Below are 17,371 nucleotides of genomic sequence, written 5' to 3'. Positions count from 1 at the left end.
TACCTAGACTCAACATCTATCTGCATTTACAGCTAAGAATATTGAAAACCTATCTCTGTGTTGTCTGGAGCTAGTGGGAAAAACAGACGATCAATCCCCTCACTAAAAGTGTTGACAGTATGCAAAGTATTGAAAAAAAACTTTTGCAACCCCTATGAAAAAGTCTGGGTTTGCATATTTGTTAGTGCTTTCCTCAAAGGGTAGATAACTATTGCATGAAAGCACTATTTTAATTCCCAATATATATGACATCTCCTAATTCAACATGACAATAAATTAAAGCTTTCTCTTGTCTGTTATGATTCTTAATACTTCTGCAATGCATTATCTGAGAAATACTTCTGCTAAGTTAATGAAATATTTTTTAAAAAAATCATGAGGGAGCTTGGGTATGTTTTGACTAGCAGACACATTAGTAAAAGTGCTGAAAGATATTGTGAATATTATCTTCATAGGACGTGGTCCTTTCTGATGTCTCCATATGTAGGCATATATAAGAAGATATGATTTGCAGTCATAACATGTGAGGAAAGTGAATATTGTGCTTATGATATTTGTTCCTATATAGAAATCAACTTTTTTTTAATTTTTATTTTTTTAATGCAATATTCTTACTAAATAGAACATCCAAGATATAGTTACTAATTAATGTGTGTATTTTAAAGTTTGATAGATTAACTTGAAATTTTGGAACTTAAATATAACAATATGCTTAAAGCTTCAAATTTTCTTTCTACTGCACCCCTTCTGTAGGTGTTCAGCTCTCAGTACAGGGAATAAAATAAACTATGGCAATACCAGGCAAATTGAGATCAGTATGTCTGGAACGGTTGTGACAATGAATTCAAAATACAAAAGATTACTAAAGCTATTATACCTTAGATGCTTTCCCTGCCCTTCTGATGGGTGCTTCTGGACTGCTGTGATTTGGTAGGATGGGCTGCTGGAAAGGAAAACTTAGCCATCAATGAAATTTACGAGCACCTAGCTGGCCAAACTGAAGAGTCTTGCTGGTGAAACTATTAGATTTTAAGATTTTTGTACTAGTGTACGTTAGCTACTGTTGCTCAAGCTTTTGTTTCCTACTGTTTCTAATATAAACAGTTTGTTCTTGGTAGCAGAATAAAAACCTAAAGATATCCTTACTTGCAAGAGTTATCATACAATTACCACCACACTTCCCCTCTCTCTTTTTTTTTTTTTTTTCTTTTTCCTTTTGTAAAGCATTTGGACATAATGAGTGCCCTGATCCTGGAGTGCCAATCAATGCTCGGCGTTTTGGTGACAACTTTCAGCTGGGGAGCTCAATTTCTGTTATATGTGAGGAAGGATTTATTAAAACGCAAGGAACCGAAACAATTACTTGCATGCTAATGGATGGAAAAGTAATGTGGAGTGGACCTATTCCCAAATGTGGAGGTATGTATAATATTTCTTTCTGATTCAGGAGAACTTGATGTAATGGCTTTTAGGTTGGCATCAAATGAAGTTCAGATTTTTTCAAAAGAGTAGCACAAAGATCCTATAAAACTGAGTCCTTAGTGAAGGAGTCAAGTGAAGCATGAGCATTTATAATAAACCTGTCTGCGGGAAGTTGTTTTTTTTTTATAACTGTTACAAGGACAGAAGCAAAACACATAAAATATTGTCATAACCATCAGTGAATGTGTGCACTGCTCTATAACCTCTGTAACAATAAAGACTCATGTAAGAAACTTATTAGGTCTGGAATGGGAATAGTTTACTCTGTTCATACTTTCAGATAGCTTTCATTTAGCATTAGTGGAACTACATTTTCGCAAAGATATTTTGTGCTTGAAAGGAGCACTCCTGTCTTTTTTTAGTTCTTCTTATTAAAGCAGATATTTGTCCAATTTGAGAAACCGTTTAAAGCAATGACCTTGAGTGCTAGCAGTACCTCAGTGATAGTCATCTCTGCACTTTTTAATTCCAGTCCAGTGAGATTGGCCTTGTCAATACCTACAAGAAAGAAATAGCAAGGAAGAAGAAAATGAGAAAATCCTTCTGTTTTCTCTGAACCTTTTTTTTAGGATATGAAATGTTTTTGTTCTTTAACTTCAGTATTTAAATCTCTTGTTCAATTTGTCACTCAAGGTTCTTAAGCAGTAAAGAGGTCTGGTTTTAATTGTTGGGTTTTTAAAAATTATTTTCACATAGCTTCATGTAGAAGATTTTCATCAAAATGCAGTTATTGACTTCCTACTTCAGACAGGTGAACAACTGAAAATCATTCAAGTGTGTCAAGTGATGTCTGCTGATACAATATTAGATGAGAATGAAGATGTTGATCTTTTTTCAGGTTTTCAGCTATGGTATTTGAAGCCATTTGAGAGGTTTTAGCTGCCTGTTGCAGTGCTTATGTTTCCTCTGTCCACACTGGCACCTAAGCTGGGAAAAATTATTTTAACAATGGATTTTCCTATTTATAGAAATACTTTGATACATCACAATCTCTAAACTACAGTATTATGAACATTGCTTTGGACTTGTTTATAGTAATAAATCTAAAAAGGTAATCTGAACCTCATTAATTGTCTGTGTTTTAAGAAACAAACAAACAAACAAAAAGTTGCTAGTAATTTTTTTAAAATGTATGCTTTAATAAATAATAACACAATATCTGATTTATCGTTTGTTAGGTTGTATTTTAAACAAAAGCTTAACTCTTATTTTCAGTATGTAACTATGTTCCTAATGATTTTTTCTTAATTTTAATATATACATGTGACTGTCTATAACACACTTAGCATCCAGTTTACTTTCTGTGATAAATTATTATTTTTCATAGAAATAAGGTGGGTCAATTTCCCTAGACAAGATTAGTATAGTCTGTAGTGCAATAGTGCACTTGTTTTATTATAATTTTTATGGAGCTGTATAACACTGCTAGTAAAAGATAAGGTATTTTCAGTGTTACAATAAAAACATATATCAATGTTTTAAATGTCTGTTCATGCACAAGGCAATCTGATCCATAGATGATCTGAAACTCCTAATGGAAGATGTATTGGAATCCTAGAGGTTGGGACACTGGTGTATTTGAATTAGAACTATAGATATATTAAGATAAAAAAAAAAAAAAAAAAAAAAAATAAAATTTGAAGACAAATTAAAGTATTTTAAAGCTAATAATGCCATTCTGTCTGTTAGAGTGTTCAGAATTTTTATTGACTGTGTGCAGATTTGCCTGTAGCACCTAGTCATTTCATATAGGGTGAAGTTTGCTTACCCTACACACACCTCATGATTTCATTGTATATATCAAGTAAGAGGCAGGAACTAATTACTGCTGTGCAGTTTTCCTTCCACTGCAGAAGGACCAGTCTCTGCTGGGGCTTCCTCCCAACTGTGACCATAGCCTAGAATTTAATTTCAGCTCAGCCTGGGGTCATTGGTCCCTGCCCCAGCAATTTCACAACAGTGCTGATATCCAGCCCTATTCTCTGTTGATCTCTGTGCTCATGGGCCTTCCTTGGTTGACCTCAGACCTAACACATCAAATTGCATTCATCTGATGGAGACTTGGCTGTTCACAGGCCCTTTTCCTATCACTGATCCAGTCCTGTTCACTTCATTCAGGTGGACTTGGATGGTGCTCTGCTTGTGAAGGCACTAACAGGCACCCTGTGTGTGTGTGATACTATCCTTAGTACCTGGCATCTCTTCTCTAGTGGAGCAGCCCTGCTTTTGCTGTTCTCTGATGCTTCTGAGTTTGGGATTCCTGTGCTTGTTTCATTCATCCTTTCTGTGTGACGTTTATATGGAGGATTTTCCCATAATGTCTTGTAACATTATGCCATTTTACTTGTGCTGCAGCTCTAACCTTGGTCTTCCTGCATAACTCCTGTGATGCTTAATATCCTGCTGTTCTGTAGCATCAGTGATAAGGTCGTGAAAAAGGGTCGTAAACTATGAAACTACAAGATGTTCAGAGTCATTCTTAAAGCCTTCTTCCTAATCATGTACAGAAATTTCCTGCCTCATTTACTACAAAAAGAAGTTAATAGGATTGATTTTGTTGGAATTCTTAGATCAGGCTAAGATTATCTTTTGGTATTTGGCATAGATCTGCATATAACAAGGAGGTTCTGGTTGATGGCTACCTCTAGTTATGTTACAATTCTAGTGTTTTTTTTTAACGCACTGACAGTGTGTTAAAATCTGCCAGGCAACCATCTAATAGAACTGGAACAGAAAATAGGAGTTGAAAAGTAATTTAAAAAAGGGTCAAGGAAATGATCTTGAGTGGAGAGTTTTATTTTCTAAAAAATGCAGCTCTTTAAGATAAGCCTAGTTGTCCCGCTCTTTTGAAGGAAAAGACTCCTGGGCCTAGGAAATCAGCATGTGATGGTGAAAGTAAAAAAAATCTATTGAAAGTTGCACTGCAGGCACCAGGAAGAACCATAATCAGAGGAAGGGCAAGAAGGATTTCATTTAAAAAAACCCCAAACACCAACAAAATACTACTCTTGTCAGATCTCAAATACAAAGAGAAATTGCTCTGAATTTAGGCAATGTTATATTGGATCTTATTTTTAAAGTAGCATTCATAAGAACATTTTTGTAAAATAGTTATTTTTTTGTAGTCTAAAGATAATCTTTACCAGTTTCATATGAAGTTTGTGTGCAAGTTTAGCAATAATGTATTCCTACTGTGGTAGTATACTGGCTCAGAATAAGGCCATCTGCTATTCCTATTCTTGTCAACATATTTTATAGCTTATAGGCTTCATATGAATTAAAAGTATATATAGGTGATTATATGCAATAAAATGTGGGGATGATGAATGCTGGAGAGTTAACCCTCTGGTTGCTGAGATGAATGTACGTTTGAAAGCCTTATGGTTTGATTGGTACTGTTTGCTGAAGGTAGTACGAAAAGGGACTTAAAGGTAAAGGTGAGAAACACTTTTAAAAACATCAGTGAGGAAAAAGAAGTCTAAATCTGCGTATTTAGAAATTTTTGCAACATATTAAATTTTGAACTTTATATACCTTTTAGAAGCCCTTTTTTCTGCCGCACAGTAGGAGAAATATGGGCTATTATGTCCTTAAAAATACAAAATACCTCTTTACAATAGTTTATTGTTTTAACATAGGAGCTTGGTAATTTCTTGAGAAGAATGAAGATCAGAGAAATACACGATAATTCATGATTTTCAATTTGACGATGTTTCAAAGAGAGCAAAATAAATGTATTTTTGTAATGGAGAGGTCCAGAATAATATAAAGAATATCATGTACTGTACTGCTTTGCCGAACTGAACAATCAAAATGTGTTGCAGACTGTATTAGGTGACAAAAAAACCCAAAAACATTTCTCTTTTAAATGCTGCTTTGTTGACCATCATAGAAATTATTTTTCTTGGAGAACATAACTAACATATAGCTTACATTTCACAGGCTCTAAATTGTAATCAGGTATGCTAAATAAGACTTCACATGTTTATACTGTTATAGTAGTCTAGTGAAAATCAACTCCTCAGCTGTTACCTTTTCCTTAATGTTCTTTTTCCTTATGAGAGGACGTAACACCTTATTAGGTCCTTATCACCTTGTGTTTTCATCAAAGAAAGCTTGATTAGGTCTATTCATAGGCACAAAAGTAAGGCTCGCTCACACAAGTCAGAACAACTGTGAAAAAGCTTTTTTAATACTATTAGTCCTAGCTCTGTTCTTAAGATTCTATCTCCTACCTAAAACAAACACATTAGCAAAACCATACCAAGCACTCCCATGGACTTTTCCTCATTTATTCATACCACTTAGGAGAAGATGTTCTCACAAAAGTCTGATTACATACACACTTCACTTTACATACATTTGAAGATCTATCAGATGTAATGAGTTTGCATTCATGCACAAAATGTATTTTTTAAAAAAAATAATATTTTTATTAAATATATAAAAAAATAAAATTACAATTGTCCTTTAGCAATACTGGTTTTATGGTTTTTACTCTTTCCATCTGTAGGATTATTCCATCTTTGGGATAGACCAGCAGTCTATATAGCCAAAATCAGCATCAGTCAAACATTATTATTACTTTTGAGAATCTCTCTTCTGCCTTATGACTGTCTTGGCGTTGATCAGCAAATGGAAACTTTTGTCATTCTGTACCAATTTCTCTTAAACAATTTAAGAATTTTTACCAAATAAATGTTCTTTGTCTTCTTAATACCTACCACTGTGGATTATTGGTTTGTCATGAAGTCACTGAAAAACTTCAAAAGTTATTACCAACAATTTTTGTTTCAATTATGTTTTGGTACAGTTTTCCTAGCTTATGTTTACTCACTATAACTGAGAGAAAAACTACATGTTATTTCTAGTAATTCTGGTTGCAGTTGTATGTTTTACAGGATTTTGTATGTGCCAAATGCTTCAATATATCCACTAATCTTTTAAGAGTACTGTGTCTTTTTCATGAATGAGGAATTTGAATGGCCAAAGTGACAAGCAAAATGTATGTGGTATGATAGTGGATGCATGTCCAAGTTAAAATAGCAATTCACAAGTTTCTAGCTTCGTATTCAACAGAGACTTCTGCAAGTTTTTCAAATCTTGCTGTTCACAGTCAAAAGCAGAAGTAAAGACACTATGCTTTATTATATGTCCCTCATTATAGGAACATAGATCACAGCTGGAAGAATACAGTATAAAAAGCTTTGTCAAAACTTACTGAATAGTTTATTTTATCTTTTTAAAGTTTTAATTCAGTTGTCTCCATCTAATTTGGAACTCCCTAGAGACTGTCAACTTCAAAGCCTTGTTGCATCTTCCTGCCAGTGAATTTTTAAATTAATTTGTTTGTTAATATATGTCCTATATTGAAAGTGATAATATGTGTGAATTACATATAATAAGTCTGTGTTACTATATCTTTATCTTTGTTTCCTTTTCAGCTCCATGTGGTGGGCATTTTTCATCTCCCAGTGGAGTAATCCTCTCTCCAGGCTGGCCAGGGTATTATAAAGATTCCTTGAATTGTGAGTGGGTGATAGAAGCTGAACCAGGACACTCCATCAAAATTACATTTGAAAGGTGTTGGCTAATGTTTTTCTTATTTCGTATTTTCCGGTTTTTACCTAGAAGTGCGAATTTATTAGCTCTGTCATAACATTAATTTGCATTATATCATAAATCAAGCAATTATATTCTCAGGTAGGATTTTCCAGAACACCTTAGTGCCTTCAGGGCACAGATTTTATCGTCAGCATAATTTCTATTTGGTGTATTAAAACCTTTTGAAATTCCTACCCTCTTGCATATATTTAAGCCTGTCTGGCCCAGTTAAATTTGTGTCTGTTTTTAAAGATTAACATTATTCATTTTCTCTTAACTGTGTTGCTATGATGAATTATAATTAGGAAAGGTTTTTTTTTCCTCTCAAACCCATTAAATTTTCAGCTCTAAAGATCCAAATCAACTATGAAAATGGAATTAAAAGCATTCATATTTTTGTCCACCATTAGTATTTAATTATCACATAAACTGATCTGTTTCTGTGAAAGGACTGTGTGTTCTCAGGTTGGAATTCTAGTTTCCCCAAATTACTGCAGCATTCCACTTTTTCTACATTACTGCCTGTTACTTAAGGTCCCTTCCTGATTCCAGAATTTGGAATGTGCTGAGGTCAAGATGTGGGCATTTCATTTAAGCTCTTTATGAGAAATCAAAACAGAAAAGGAAGTTTAAAAATTGCTAAATATTTTGCATATTTTCAATGATGTTATAGATTATTCTTAATTATAAATATTAATAAAATTAGATGATGATCCAGGAAAAAAGGGCCTTTGGTGGTCAAAGTCATAGGGCCCAAATATCATTCAAGGAAAACAGAAAATGAAGTTTAAAAATTGCTAGATGTTCTACATATTTTCAACGATGTTTTAGATTATTCTTAATGGTAAATATGAATAAAATTTGATGATGACCCAGGAAAAAAAGGCCTTTGGTGGTCAAAGTCATAGTGCCCAAATATCATTCAAGCACTTTTCGGTTGCAGTTTATGCAGTATAATTTGACTTCCTGGTCCTTTCCTCTGTTCAAAAGAGAAGATATCAATTCATTTTAATACAATTCAAAAGTTGCTTTTAGCAGGGTATGAAAATTACCATCTCCTCTTAAATACATTTCTCATTGTGTTAAGATTGTTTTGAAACTTTTTGCCTAGTACTATAAAGCTTACAGTGTAACAATTTCAAATTACATTATATACCATCAGAGGACAGGTAATATGGGCACTTTAGAGGCATTTCCTATCCTTAACATCAAAGTAAAGCTAGTCTTCCAAAATCCCTAGTACTGTACATCAGCTTAAAATGAAGCTTTACCAGATATTTACTAAATTAAAATATGAAAGAGAAGTGAATAACTCCCTCTTGCAGAAATTAATCAAACTCATATGAATTCAGAATTTAAATAATTTTTTTTGTTTTCTTTATTATCTTGTAAATCCAAATGCAAAATAAACATTTTGGAACTTTTAACTCAATTTTTTAAAAATAAAATATTATTTCAAATAATCTTATTTTTACTTCAGCATTTCATTTTCAGCCACATATTTGATGTGGACGGTAATTTCAAAGTGATAACATTTGCCTTCTTATTTCAAAAATTCTATGCCAGCTGATTATTTTTTTTTTCCTTTGCACGTGACTTTCATTAAGTCTGATGTGTACACTTTTTGTTTGTAAGGCGTGAATGCCTTTTCATAAAACTGCACAACCTGTATTAGTCTTGTGGATAAGAACAATACAAGCAAGATGTGGTCTCTTCAGCTCACAGACAAAGCATCTATGCTTTTTGTAGCCTAATCTCGTTATGACATTATGACACTTCTTTTTCCATTGCTGTCCATTTTTGACACTTGTTGCTTGCCACAAGTGGGACCAATATGCACTGTGCTCCAATGCACCAGTCCTGAGAGCCCCTGCTTACATATAGGTGTGTGCATGTTTCTCTGTATCTCTGCAGGATTTAATTTAAAAATGCATCTATCCATGTTCACACACACATTATTTAGATTACATGATTGGATATACATGGTTATTACTACACATATATACACTATATATATCACAGACTCTGTATATAAATTGTTATTACATAAACCAAATAATAAAATAAATTGTTATAGTATAGACTCATTCTAGTCTGAATGACATTGTTCTGCACCTGCTTTTAAGTCTTCAGCTGGACTTTCTTAAGATACAGGGTTAATTTTGTTGAAAATACACTTTAAATCCTATGCAATTACAAAAACTCCAACTTATAATTTGACCTTTATTTTACATTTGACCTTTGTCCTCAAAAACCAAGAGAAGTACTTTTTCTACCCTTTTTTTGGTGCAAATACTGACTTCCATAATATGTGTAATTGTTTGAAATAGTTTATTTTCTCAGTCAGAATAAAATATTTATAGGACACGTCTAAAATTTTACATTCTTTTTGGATTTTTCAAGAGGAAAGAAAAAGTTCTTATTAATACACATTTCCTGCAGAGTGACTTCTTAACTTGACATTCGTTTATTACTTGCACAGTAGTTTATTTCCTCCTACTCTTCCATTATCCCGTCTTGCCATGGCTTCTTTCTAATGATATAGAATTTGTGCAAGGTACTGCATTCTATGACTGTATGCTGAAGTGTTTCTGTGCCACGGAGCCAGAGCTATAGGTGAAGAAAAGAGATCTACAGACAAAATGAATAACTACTAGTAATTTTTCTGCTTCAAGAAGTTTTATAATAACTTTTTTAGATTCTTTTAGTGATTGTGCGTGTACTTTAAAGAGTTTAATCCTCGTGTACAGGCATAGGATAGATAATCTCTTGGATCTTTTGTTATAAATCAGCAGCTTTTTAGGCTGAACTGAAATTATAGAAGTGAGAAATGCAAGTGCCATTCTTCATTGTTATGAAGTGTTTATCATTAAGCCTAATTATGAGTATTTAAATGCTAGGGATGTTAATCAGCAAACTACTGATTGCAGTACTAGTCACATTTGACTAATGAGTATACACTGTGCAGCATATTCCACTCATAGCCTGACACTGCACTGATTTGATAGGGTTTATCTTAAAAATAAAGATGCACGTTGCAAATATTAAAGCAGCTTTATCTGTTCAAATAAGATTAAAAAGTGCTTGTCATCTCTTGTGTTAAAGTTTGCTTCACTCCTATCTGCTTGAATGAATTTTTGAGCTCTCCAAATGAATAGACCTCATATAGCAATAAAGCCATCCAGGTTAATTTAAGAATAGTGACTAGTTAAGTGGGAAAGCACATTGGAGTGGTCTTAAGTGAGCACAATGTCTTTTTATTGTTTTTGATAAATCCAAAACTTTTTCTCACACCAGGGGATAACAAGGTGATACGTAAATATGTCAGATAAGCTGAGTATCAAAAGGGAAGGTATTAAAGGAAATAATTACATAATCATCACCCTTAGAAATGAAATTTAAAAACTGATCACTTTTCTGAGCCAAATGACCAAGCAAAGGTATTGTACATAATCCTTGCTTCAAATTTCTTCCAGCTTATCTCTCTAAAGAACTGTCCTCATTTATTTTAATTTTTTTTGAGGTGATTACTCATTTTTTTTCATCTCCTTATTTTTTCTGCTGTTTGTGGTATTGTAGGTAGCCTCTGAGCTACAAGTTATTACAAGAGGATTTCTATTATGTCTTTGGAGACTTAACTTAATTGTATTATGTCTCGACTGGCCTGATAGTGCCTTTGAATTTATGAGGTCAATTCCTTTCTACACTTTCTGTCTCAAGTATGCTTTTGATATAGGAACTAAGAAAGCAGAGAAAGACTAAATAATCTGCTTCCAAGATTGCTTCTGATTTGTATTGATAAGCAGGAAAAACAAGTACTGAAAAAGGAAGTTATTGCCTAGTAGCTTTTTTGACAAAATCTAGTTGCAAGTTCGTGTGGGAATTAGCAAAAAAATAAATGTTCAGTTCTCCTGCTTCTTGGCTTACCCTATTTCATTTCCATAACACCCTATTAATTTATTTCTGTCCTCTTTTCTATGTTATTTCATAGGAGTGGAACATGGATATAAGAAAACACATGTTGTGGAAGTTTAATTTGGCTTCTCGTCTTTCACTACAATCCTTTAGGTCTTTAGGCTCAGACTCATGGGACATAAATACTTAAATGTAGGGTTCCTCAGTAGATTACAGTTCCTCGAATGGATTTCACAAAGCCAAATTAGGCATCTGAGTTAATCAGAGAGAGAATTATGAAGAATTATCTGAAGGCTTCTTGTAGAATCCTACTGTTATATGTTTCTGGTAATACTGAAAGGGTTTTCCAGTAATCCATCAGAGTTCACTGAAGCAGTACAATTGCTCTAACGTCTGTCATAGCAAGAAAGAGAGAAACCACTGTCAAAATCTCAGGTGATTGGGATTGCTGATGCCATCTAAAACAAGACGAGCAAGGAGATACCTAGCAGCACTGCCACACTCGGCTTTTGCTTGACAGAGACAGCACACATGCTAAACAGGCATGTTGTGTTTCAGTACTTTCTAAATAGGGTATTTAATGTTTTGTTTTGGCCATAACTTCTGCCACTACTTAGGACTGTGCCTCAGCTGGCACAAAGCCGCTGAAGTTTCAGAACTGAGTAAATAATTCAGTCCCTGTTTATACATGGTTTTAAAGGTAGACACTCAGATTATGACGCTTCTGTCACATAAAATACGTTTATGATAATTGTAATGTGTCAACATACTCTCTATGTAATTACCTTATTTTTTTCCAAAGAATAAAAATAATTTTGTGGTATAAAAGCGTATATGCAAGTAATATTAATCTTTGCTAACAAACTATGTATTTGTGGCATTTATTTCCTGAAATATAAACCAGATCAAGAAGTTTAAATTTATTTCTAATCCTAAGGCACTAACCCAAATTTTTAATATTGTATTAATTATATAGAATAATGAATACTGTTGATATTGTAAAATAAATATGTGAAGAAATAATAAAAAGAATATGATCAGGAAAGGAGCACAGTTTTAAAATACAGCTTACTTTATAAGGGTTTGTTGAATTTGTCTTCACTACTTCTTGTATTTGTGCCTGTGTTTCCTCCATTTCAGATTTCAGACAGAACTCAATTATGATGTTTTGGAAATTCATGATGGACCAAATTTATTATCTCCACTTCTGGGATCTTACAATGGTACACAGGTCCCACAATTCCTGTTTAGCAGTAGCAATTTCATTTATCTTCTTTTTACAACTGACAACAGTCGTTCTAACAATGGATTCAAGATTCACTATGAAAGTAAGTAAATCTGAATTATTTGATTTCCCTATGAGTGCATATTCTAGTCATAAATATATAAATGTTCACGACTGTTGTCTTGGTTAAATTTCTGTTATTACTCAAAATAGAATTAATGAGATTAAATTGCATGAGATGACCAGTATTTTCACTTAAGATTTACTGTCATTGGTATACTTCTCCATTCTTTTAAGAATCAGAAAATAGGAATGGGAATTAAATGCCTTTCTGCTTCATGCTGCTTACATGTCTTGTTATTATTATCTTTTATACAATACATTTTTTTTTGTGTAAAACTGCATGAGATGAGGAAGATTATGAAAATATAAGCAGCTAACTGAATTTACTGTCCTTACTCATGTCTGAACAATGGTACTGTTGCACATCAGGAAATTTAATTTTGCCAGCACAGACCAGTAAGTTCTTAAATGATTGACTAAATGAATATTGTTACATGGTAGAAATTATACTTTATAAGTGTGAACAGCAAAAAGAGGAAAGCTGCACTTAGCACAAATATCCTTATATCAAACTGTTACAATTAATCAGAACTGGAAAGTAAAACTGAAATTGCATTATAAATTAAATTTTCAATTTCAGTATAAAATCCATTTTTTCTAAAATTGATCTCAATCCCACAGTTCTTTTTACGCTAATGAAGAGTGAAAGTTGAATTTATATTGTCAGAGAACATTGAAAATATCTTACGTTTTTACCATTGTTACAAAAAAAAAATACTTTCAATAGTTATTTTTCCACCTAATATCCTGTTTATATACAGAAATCTAGTATTAATTTTAGTTTTTTTTTAATTCTTACTGGTTCATCATATTATAATATCCAGTACAACCCAATTCTGATTTCCCTTTTATGGATAATTATAATGATTAATGGCCCTCTATTTAGCGTTTCTCTCTTCAAATAACTTCTTGAAAGCTGAGGTCTTTTATATGTTCTTATCTTCTGTACTAATTATTTCTTTCCCCACTGTATTTTTTTTTTGTAAGGAAGGATAATTCAAGGCTTTTGTGTATGAATGAAAGGAATAGCACTCATAAAAAAAATGTTACACTGATTACTACTTCTAATTTGCTAACTTCAGTAATATTGCTAGAGGTTTTTTTTTGTTTCTTTCTTTGGTTTTTCCTGATTCTTTTATAATGAGGTTAAACTGCTCACCGGGAAAAAAATCAAAAGGTTTAATTTTTTAGCAGGCAATAAAATACTCTTTATGAAGTGAATTTCTCTATACTCCTTTTTCTGTATTCTTTATTTCCTCAGTATGTTACATATCAAATAATACTAGGTATTAAATTTATGTATTTAAATTATTGATCCATATGAATATTTCAAGGATAAATATCAAAAGAAGTAAAAAAGCTTTCAGCCAGTGTAACAAAATTTGATCAGGAAAAAGTAAAGGGTGGAAATCAGACTCTTTATCATCAAAGCTTTTCAGCATCAGGTACAAAATCACTTAATGTTACTGAGATAAGATCAAACCAAATATCCTGTAGATTATGTGATGTTTTTTCTCTGCAACAGTGGCAGCATGCAATTCATTATCCTTAACATCTTATAATGCTAATACAGAGCATGTATAATTCATTGAAAATGGGTGATAATGAAGCCTTCACCCCCCACTGACAACAAAGTGAATTACTTAAATTTAAAAAACATCTGTATGTTGTTTATTCAACTTTTTTTCCCTTTTTAATTTTTTTTTTTTCATTTTTTTTTTTTTCTTTTTAACCTAGGTGTAACTGTTAATACCTACTCCTGCTTGGATCCTGGCATACCAGTGCATGGACGCCGCTATGGACATGACTTCTCTATAGGTTCTACTGTCTCATTTGGTTGTGATCCAGGTTATAGGCTGAGTCATGAGGAGCCTTTGCTATGTGAAAAAAATCACTGGTGGAGTCACCCACTCCCAACTTGTGATGGTAAGGATTAATGGGTAAAATACTGTGTACCTTAAAATATGCACATAATGCCCAACTAATTTTAGTCAAAATCAGTTAAATGTTTGATCTTTAAAAATCTCTATTTTTAGGAAAACAAGAATAGTTAGAAGACATAAATGTTATATACTTATCTGTGCTGAGATACTTAGTAATAGAAGTAGACAATAATATATAATTCTTTAAATCAGCAGATCATTGAATCACAGAGCCACAGAATCACTGAGGTTAGAAAAGACCTTCAAGATCACCAATTCCAACCATTACCTCTACTCTAGCTAGTCCAGTACTAAGCCATTTTCCCAAGTACCACATCTGGACCACTTTTAAACACATCCAGGGATGATGAGTCAACCAACTCCCTGGGCAGCATGTTCCAATGTCTGACAAGCCTTTCAGTGAAAAGTTCTTCCTGATGTCTAGTCTAAACCTCCCCTGATGTAGCTTGAGGCCTCTTGTTCTATCACCAGTTACTTGTGAGAACAGACCGACCTCTTTACAGTGTCCTTTCAGGTAGTTGTAGAGGGCAAGGAGGTCTCCCATCAGCCGTCTTTTCTTCGTCCCTTTGTATTTAACATTGGTGAAGCCACACCTTGAATACTGTGAACAGTTTTGGGCACTTCAGTGCAAGAAAGACATAGAGGTGCCCAAAGAAGGGCAACAAAGCTGGTGAAGGGCCTTGAGAACAAGTCTTATGAGGAGCAGCAGAGGGAACTGGGGCTATTCAAGATACATCTATCTGAATATATGTTATATATATATGTTATATGTTTGCCAGTTAGCTCAAAGCTTACAAGGTTAATGTGCATCTGCTTGTAAAGCACTTATTGCAAATTACATTTTTTTTGTGTTTGAGCATTCATCTATGGACACCAGTGTGTTGACATACAAAACATGAGATGTGGTTTATTTATACTTGACACAAAAACTGTTTTCTCCCCTTTCAAGTTGATCACTGTGTTCCCATCTTGTTAAGAAAACTTGACTCTCTTCAATCACTGGAGGAATGGCTAAGAGCCATCTTATACTTGATGATTAAGCATATGATTGGCAAACTAGAAAAATATCGTACCAAGTAATATTTCCTACATTTTGAAGTCTCCACCGTATCATCAAAAACATTTGCTTGAGAATTATCTAATAGTTTTAGTCATCTCATATGAATTAATAATTTAATCAGTTTTCTCAATTATTTTTAATATTAAGGTATATTGTAATATTTATTAAGTTGTGTATTTGAGATGTGTTCCTCTCAAAATATATATTTTTTTTCTTGTGAACATGTTGCTCACTTCTCATGATAAATACATTATCAGGAATAACATACCCACTTAATTCTGGAGTATAATTTAACAAAAGAAATATATCGAATTTTTATGAGCCATGTAATTCACATGATAGTATATATTTTTTAAAACAGTCTAGGTGTCTCAGGACACTCAGCTAGAATGAAAAGCTGAATTAAAATGAAGACTAATGAAAAAGTTCATTGAATCATATGTGGTTTGCCATATGGAAATATATTCATTTTCACTTTGTTTCTCTCTTTAAAAAATGGCATAGGTTTTCTTAGTCTTCAGCTTATGTAGTTAGCAAATGTGCTTGTTTTAAATTTCAGTAGGTTGAACATGTCAGTATATGATGATATTCAAAAGCTGTGGTAGTAAAAAGGGGTGTGAATAACCACCTTCCTCAAAGTGCTACTGTGTAGTTCAGCAAGTCCAGTCAGGTACTTGGAATGAAGAGTTGCAGGGTTCCCACAGCTCAAAGTGAAGTGATTATATTTTGCTGAATGGGCAAAATAAAATGAGCATGAAATATAATTTCTTACAGTGATAGGCACTAGATGGTAACCATCTAAAACAAGCATTATTAACACACCCTATGAATACTGTGCTCTGCTGTGAAATCAACTTACATATTGTGATAAAATTATTCCTCAACATGCTGAACTAGCATGCAATTCATTAAGTAAATGAGACTTTTTTTTCTTCAGAGCACATTGCTAAATGGTAATTGTCCACTGAATAAATATGCTCTAAAGGCAGGATTGAATACATTTATTCTAGTAAATTTAATCAATTCATGGTTGAACTAATTTTAATTTCATTGCTGAATTTCTTCTCTGGTAGAATGTTTTAAATAGGTTACAGAGTCCTTGAACCCCCAGGGAAAAAAAAGGCATTTGCTAAATGGACTGTTCTTTGGATTAAAGCGCAAGGATGGATTTGATTTACTTGTGCCACTAATAGACACATTTGGTCACTGTTTCTGGTCTGTCAATTTATTACTCTGACAGTTTCTGAGGAGCAGAGTTCTTTCTTGATTGTTCTTTCTGATAATTATCACAGAATCATAGAAAGGTTTGGGTTGGAAGGGGCCTTTAAGATCATCTAGTTCTAACCCCCCTGGAGGGGCAGGGACACCTCCCACTAGATCAGGTTGCTCAGAGTCCCATCCAACCTGGCCTTGAACACTTCTAGGGGAGGGAGCATCCACAGATTCCCTAGGCAACCTGTTCCAGTGTCTCACCACCCTTACACAAAATTACATCTCTCTTTGATAATTACACAATGTAGCAACATGCGAACAGACTGTGATAATTGTGCAGACATATGACCAATCATGAGTGTGTTTTGTAGGAAAAGGGGTAGAAAAGAAAAAAAAACTTAACAGTTCTTCCTCAAAGTAGAAGAAGGTGTTTATGAAAATTCTATTATTTGAAGGAACGTAAATGAACTTTTTCATGAGGTGTTTGGTTGTTTTACCGATAAGCATCATAAAAAGCTTATCAAGAAAGCCACACTCCATTATCTAGAGGAACGTTTAGACAATGCTGAGAATGATGCTTTAAAAATCAGCAAGCAAACTGTTGCCTTCCCTAAAGGCTGGCCCGAGGGAGTGATTATGACAGGCTATATAGTCAAGTATATTTGAGTAATTGATACACATGAAGGATTTCATAGGTAAACTCCTTAGTTTTGATTTTATGTCTATCTATATAAATAAGACATACACTATTTCTGCACATATATATTCTGTGTGTGTACACATACATAGGCAAAACCACAGTTTTAT

General features: G+C 33.4%; 1 protein-coding gene across 2 annotated transcripts in view; it reads left to right on the top strand.

Annotated features, from left to right (window-relative positions):
- Positions 1–17,371, top strand: part of CSMD3 (CUB and Sushi multiple domains 3) — a 545,585-nt gene that overhangs the window by 306,660 nt on the left and 221,554 nt on the right. For both annotated transcript variants that reach the window (XM_009995351.1, XM_009995350.1), the window contains 4 exons: positions 1,225–1,419; positions 6,927–7,065; positions 12,142–12,329; positions 14,087–14,275. In XM_009995351.1, coding sequence (XP_009993653.1) covers positions 1,225–1,419; positions 6,927–7,065; positions 12,142–12,329; positions 14,087–14,275 — 711 coding nt within the window. The remainder of the gene's footprint in view (positions 1–1,224; positions 1,420–6,926; positions 7,066–12,141; positions 12,330–14,086; positions 14,276–17,371) is intronic.

Source organism: Chaetura pelagica, unplaced genomic scaffold (genome assembly GCF_000747805.2).
Source record: "Chaetura pelagica isolate M959 unplaced genomic scaffold, ChaPel_1.0 scaffold53, whole genome shotgun sequence".
Classification (NCBI taxonomy): domain Eukaryota; kingdom Metazoa; phylum Chordata; class Aves; order Apodiformes; family Apodidae; genus Chaetura; species Chaetura pelagica.
This window is presented reverse-complemented; position numbering and strand designations above follow the sequence as displayed.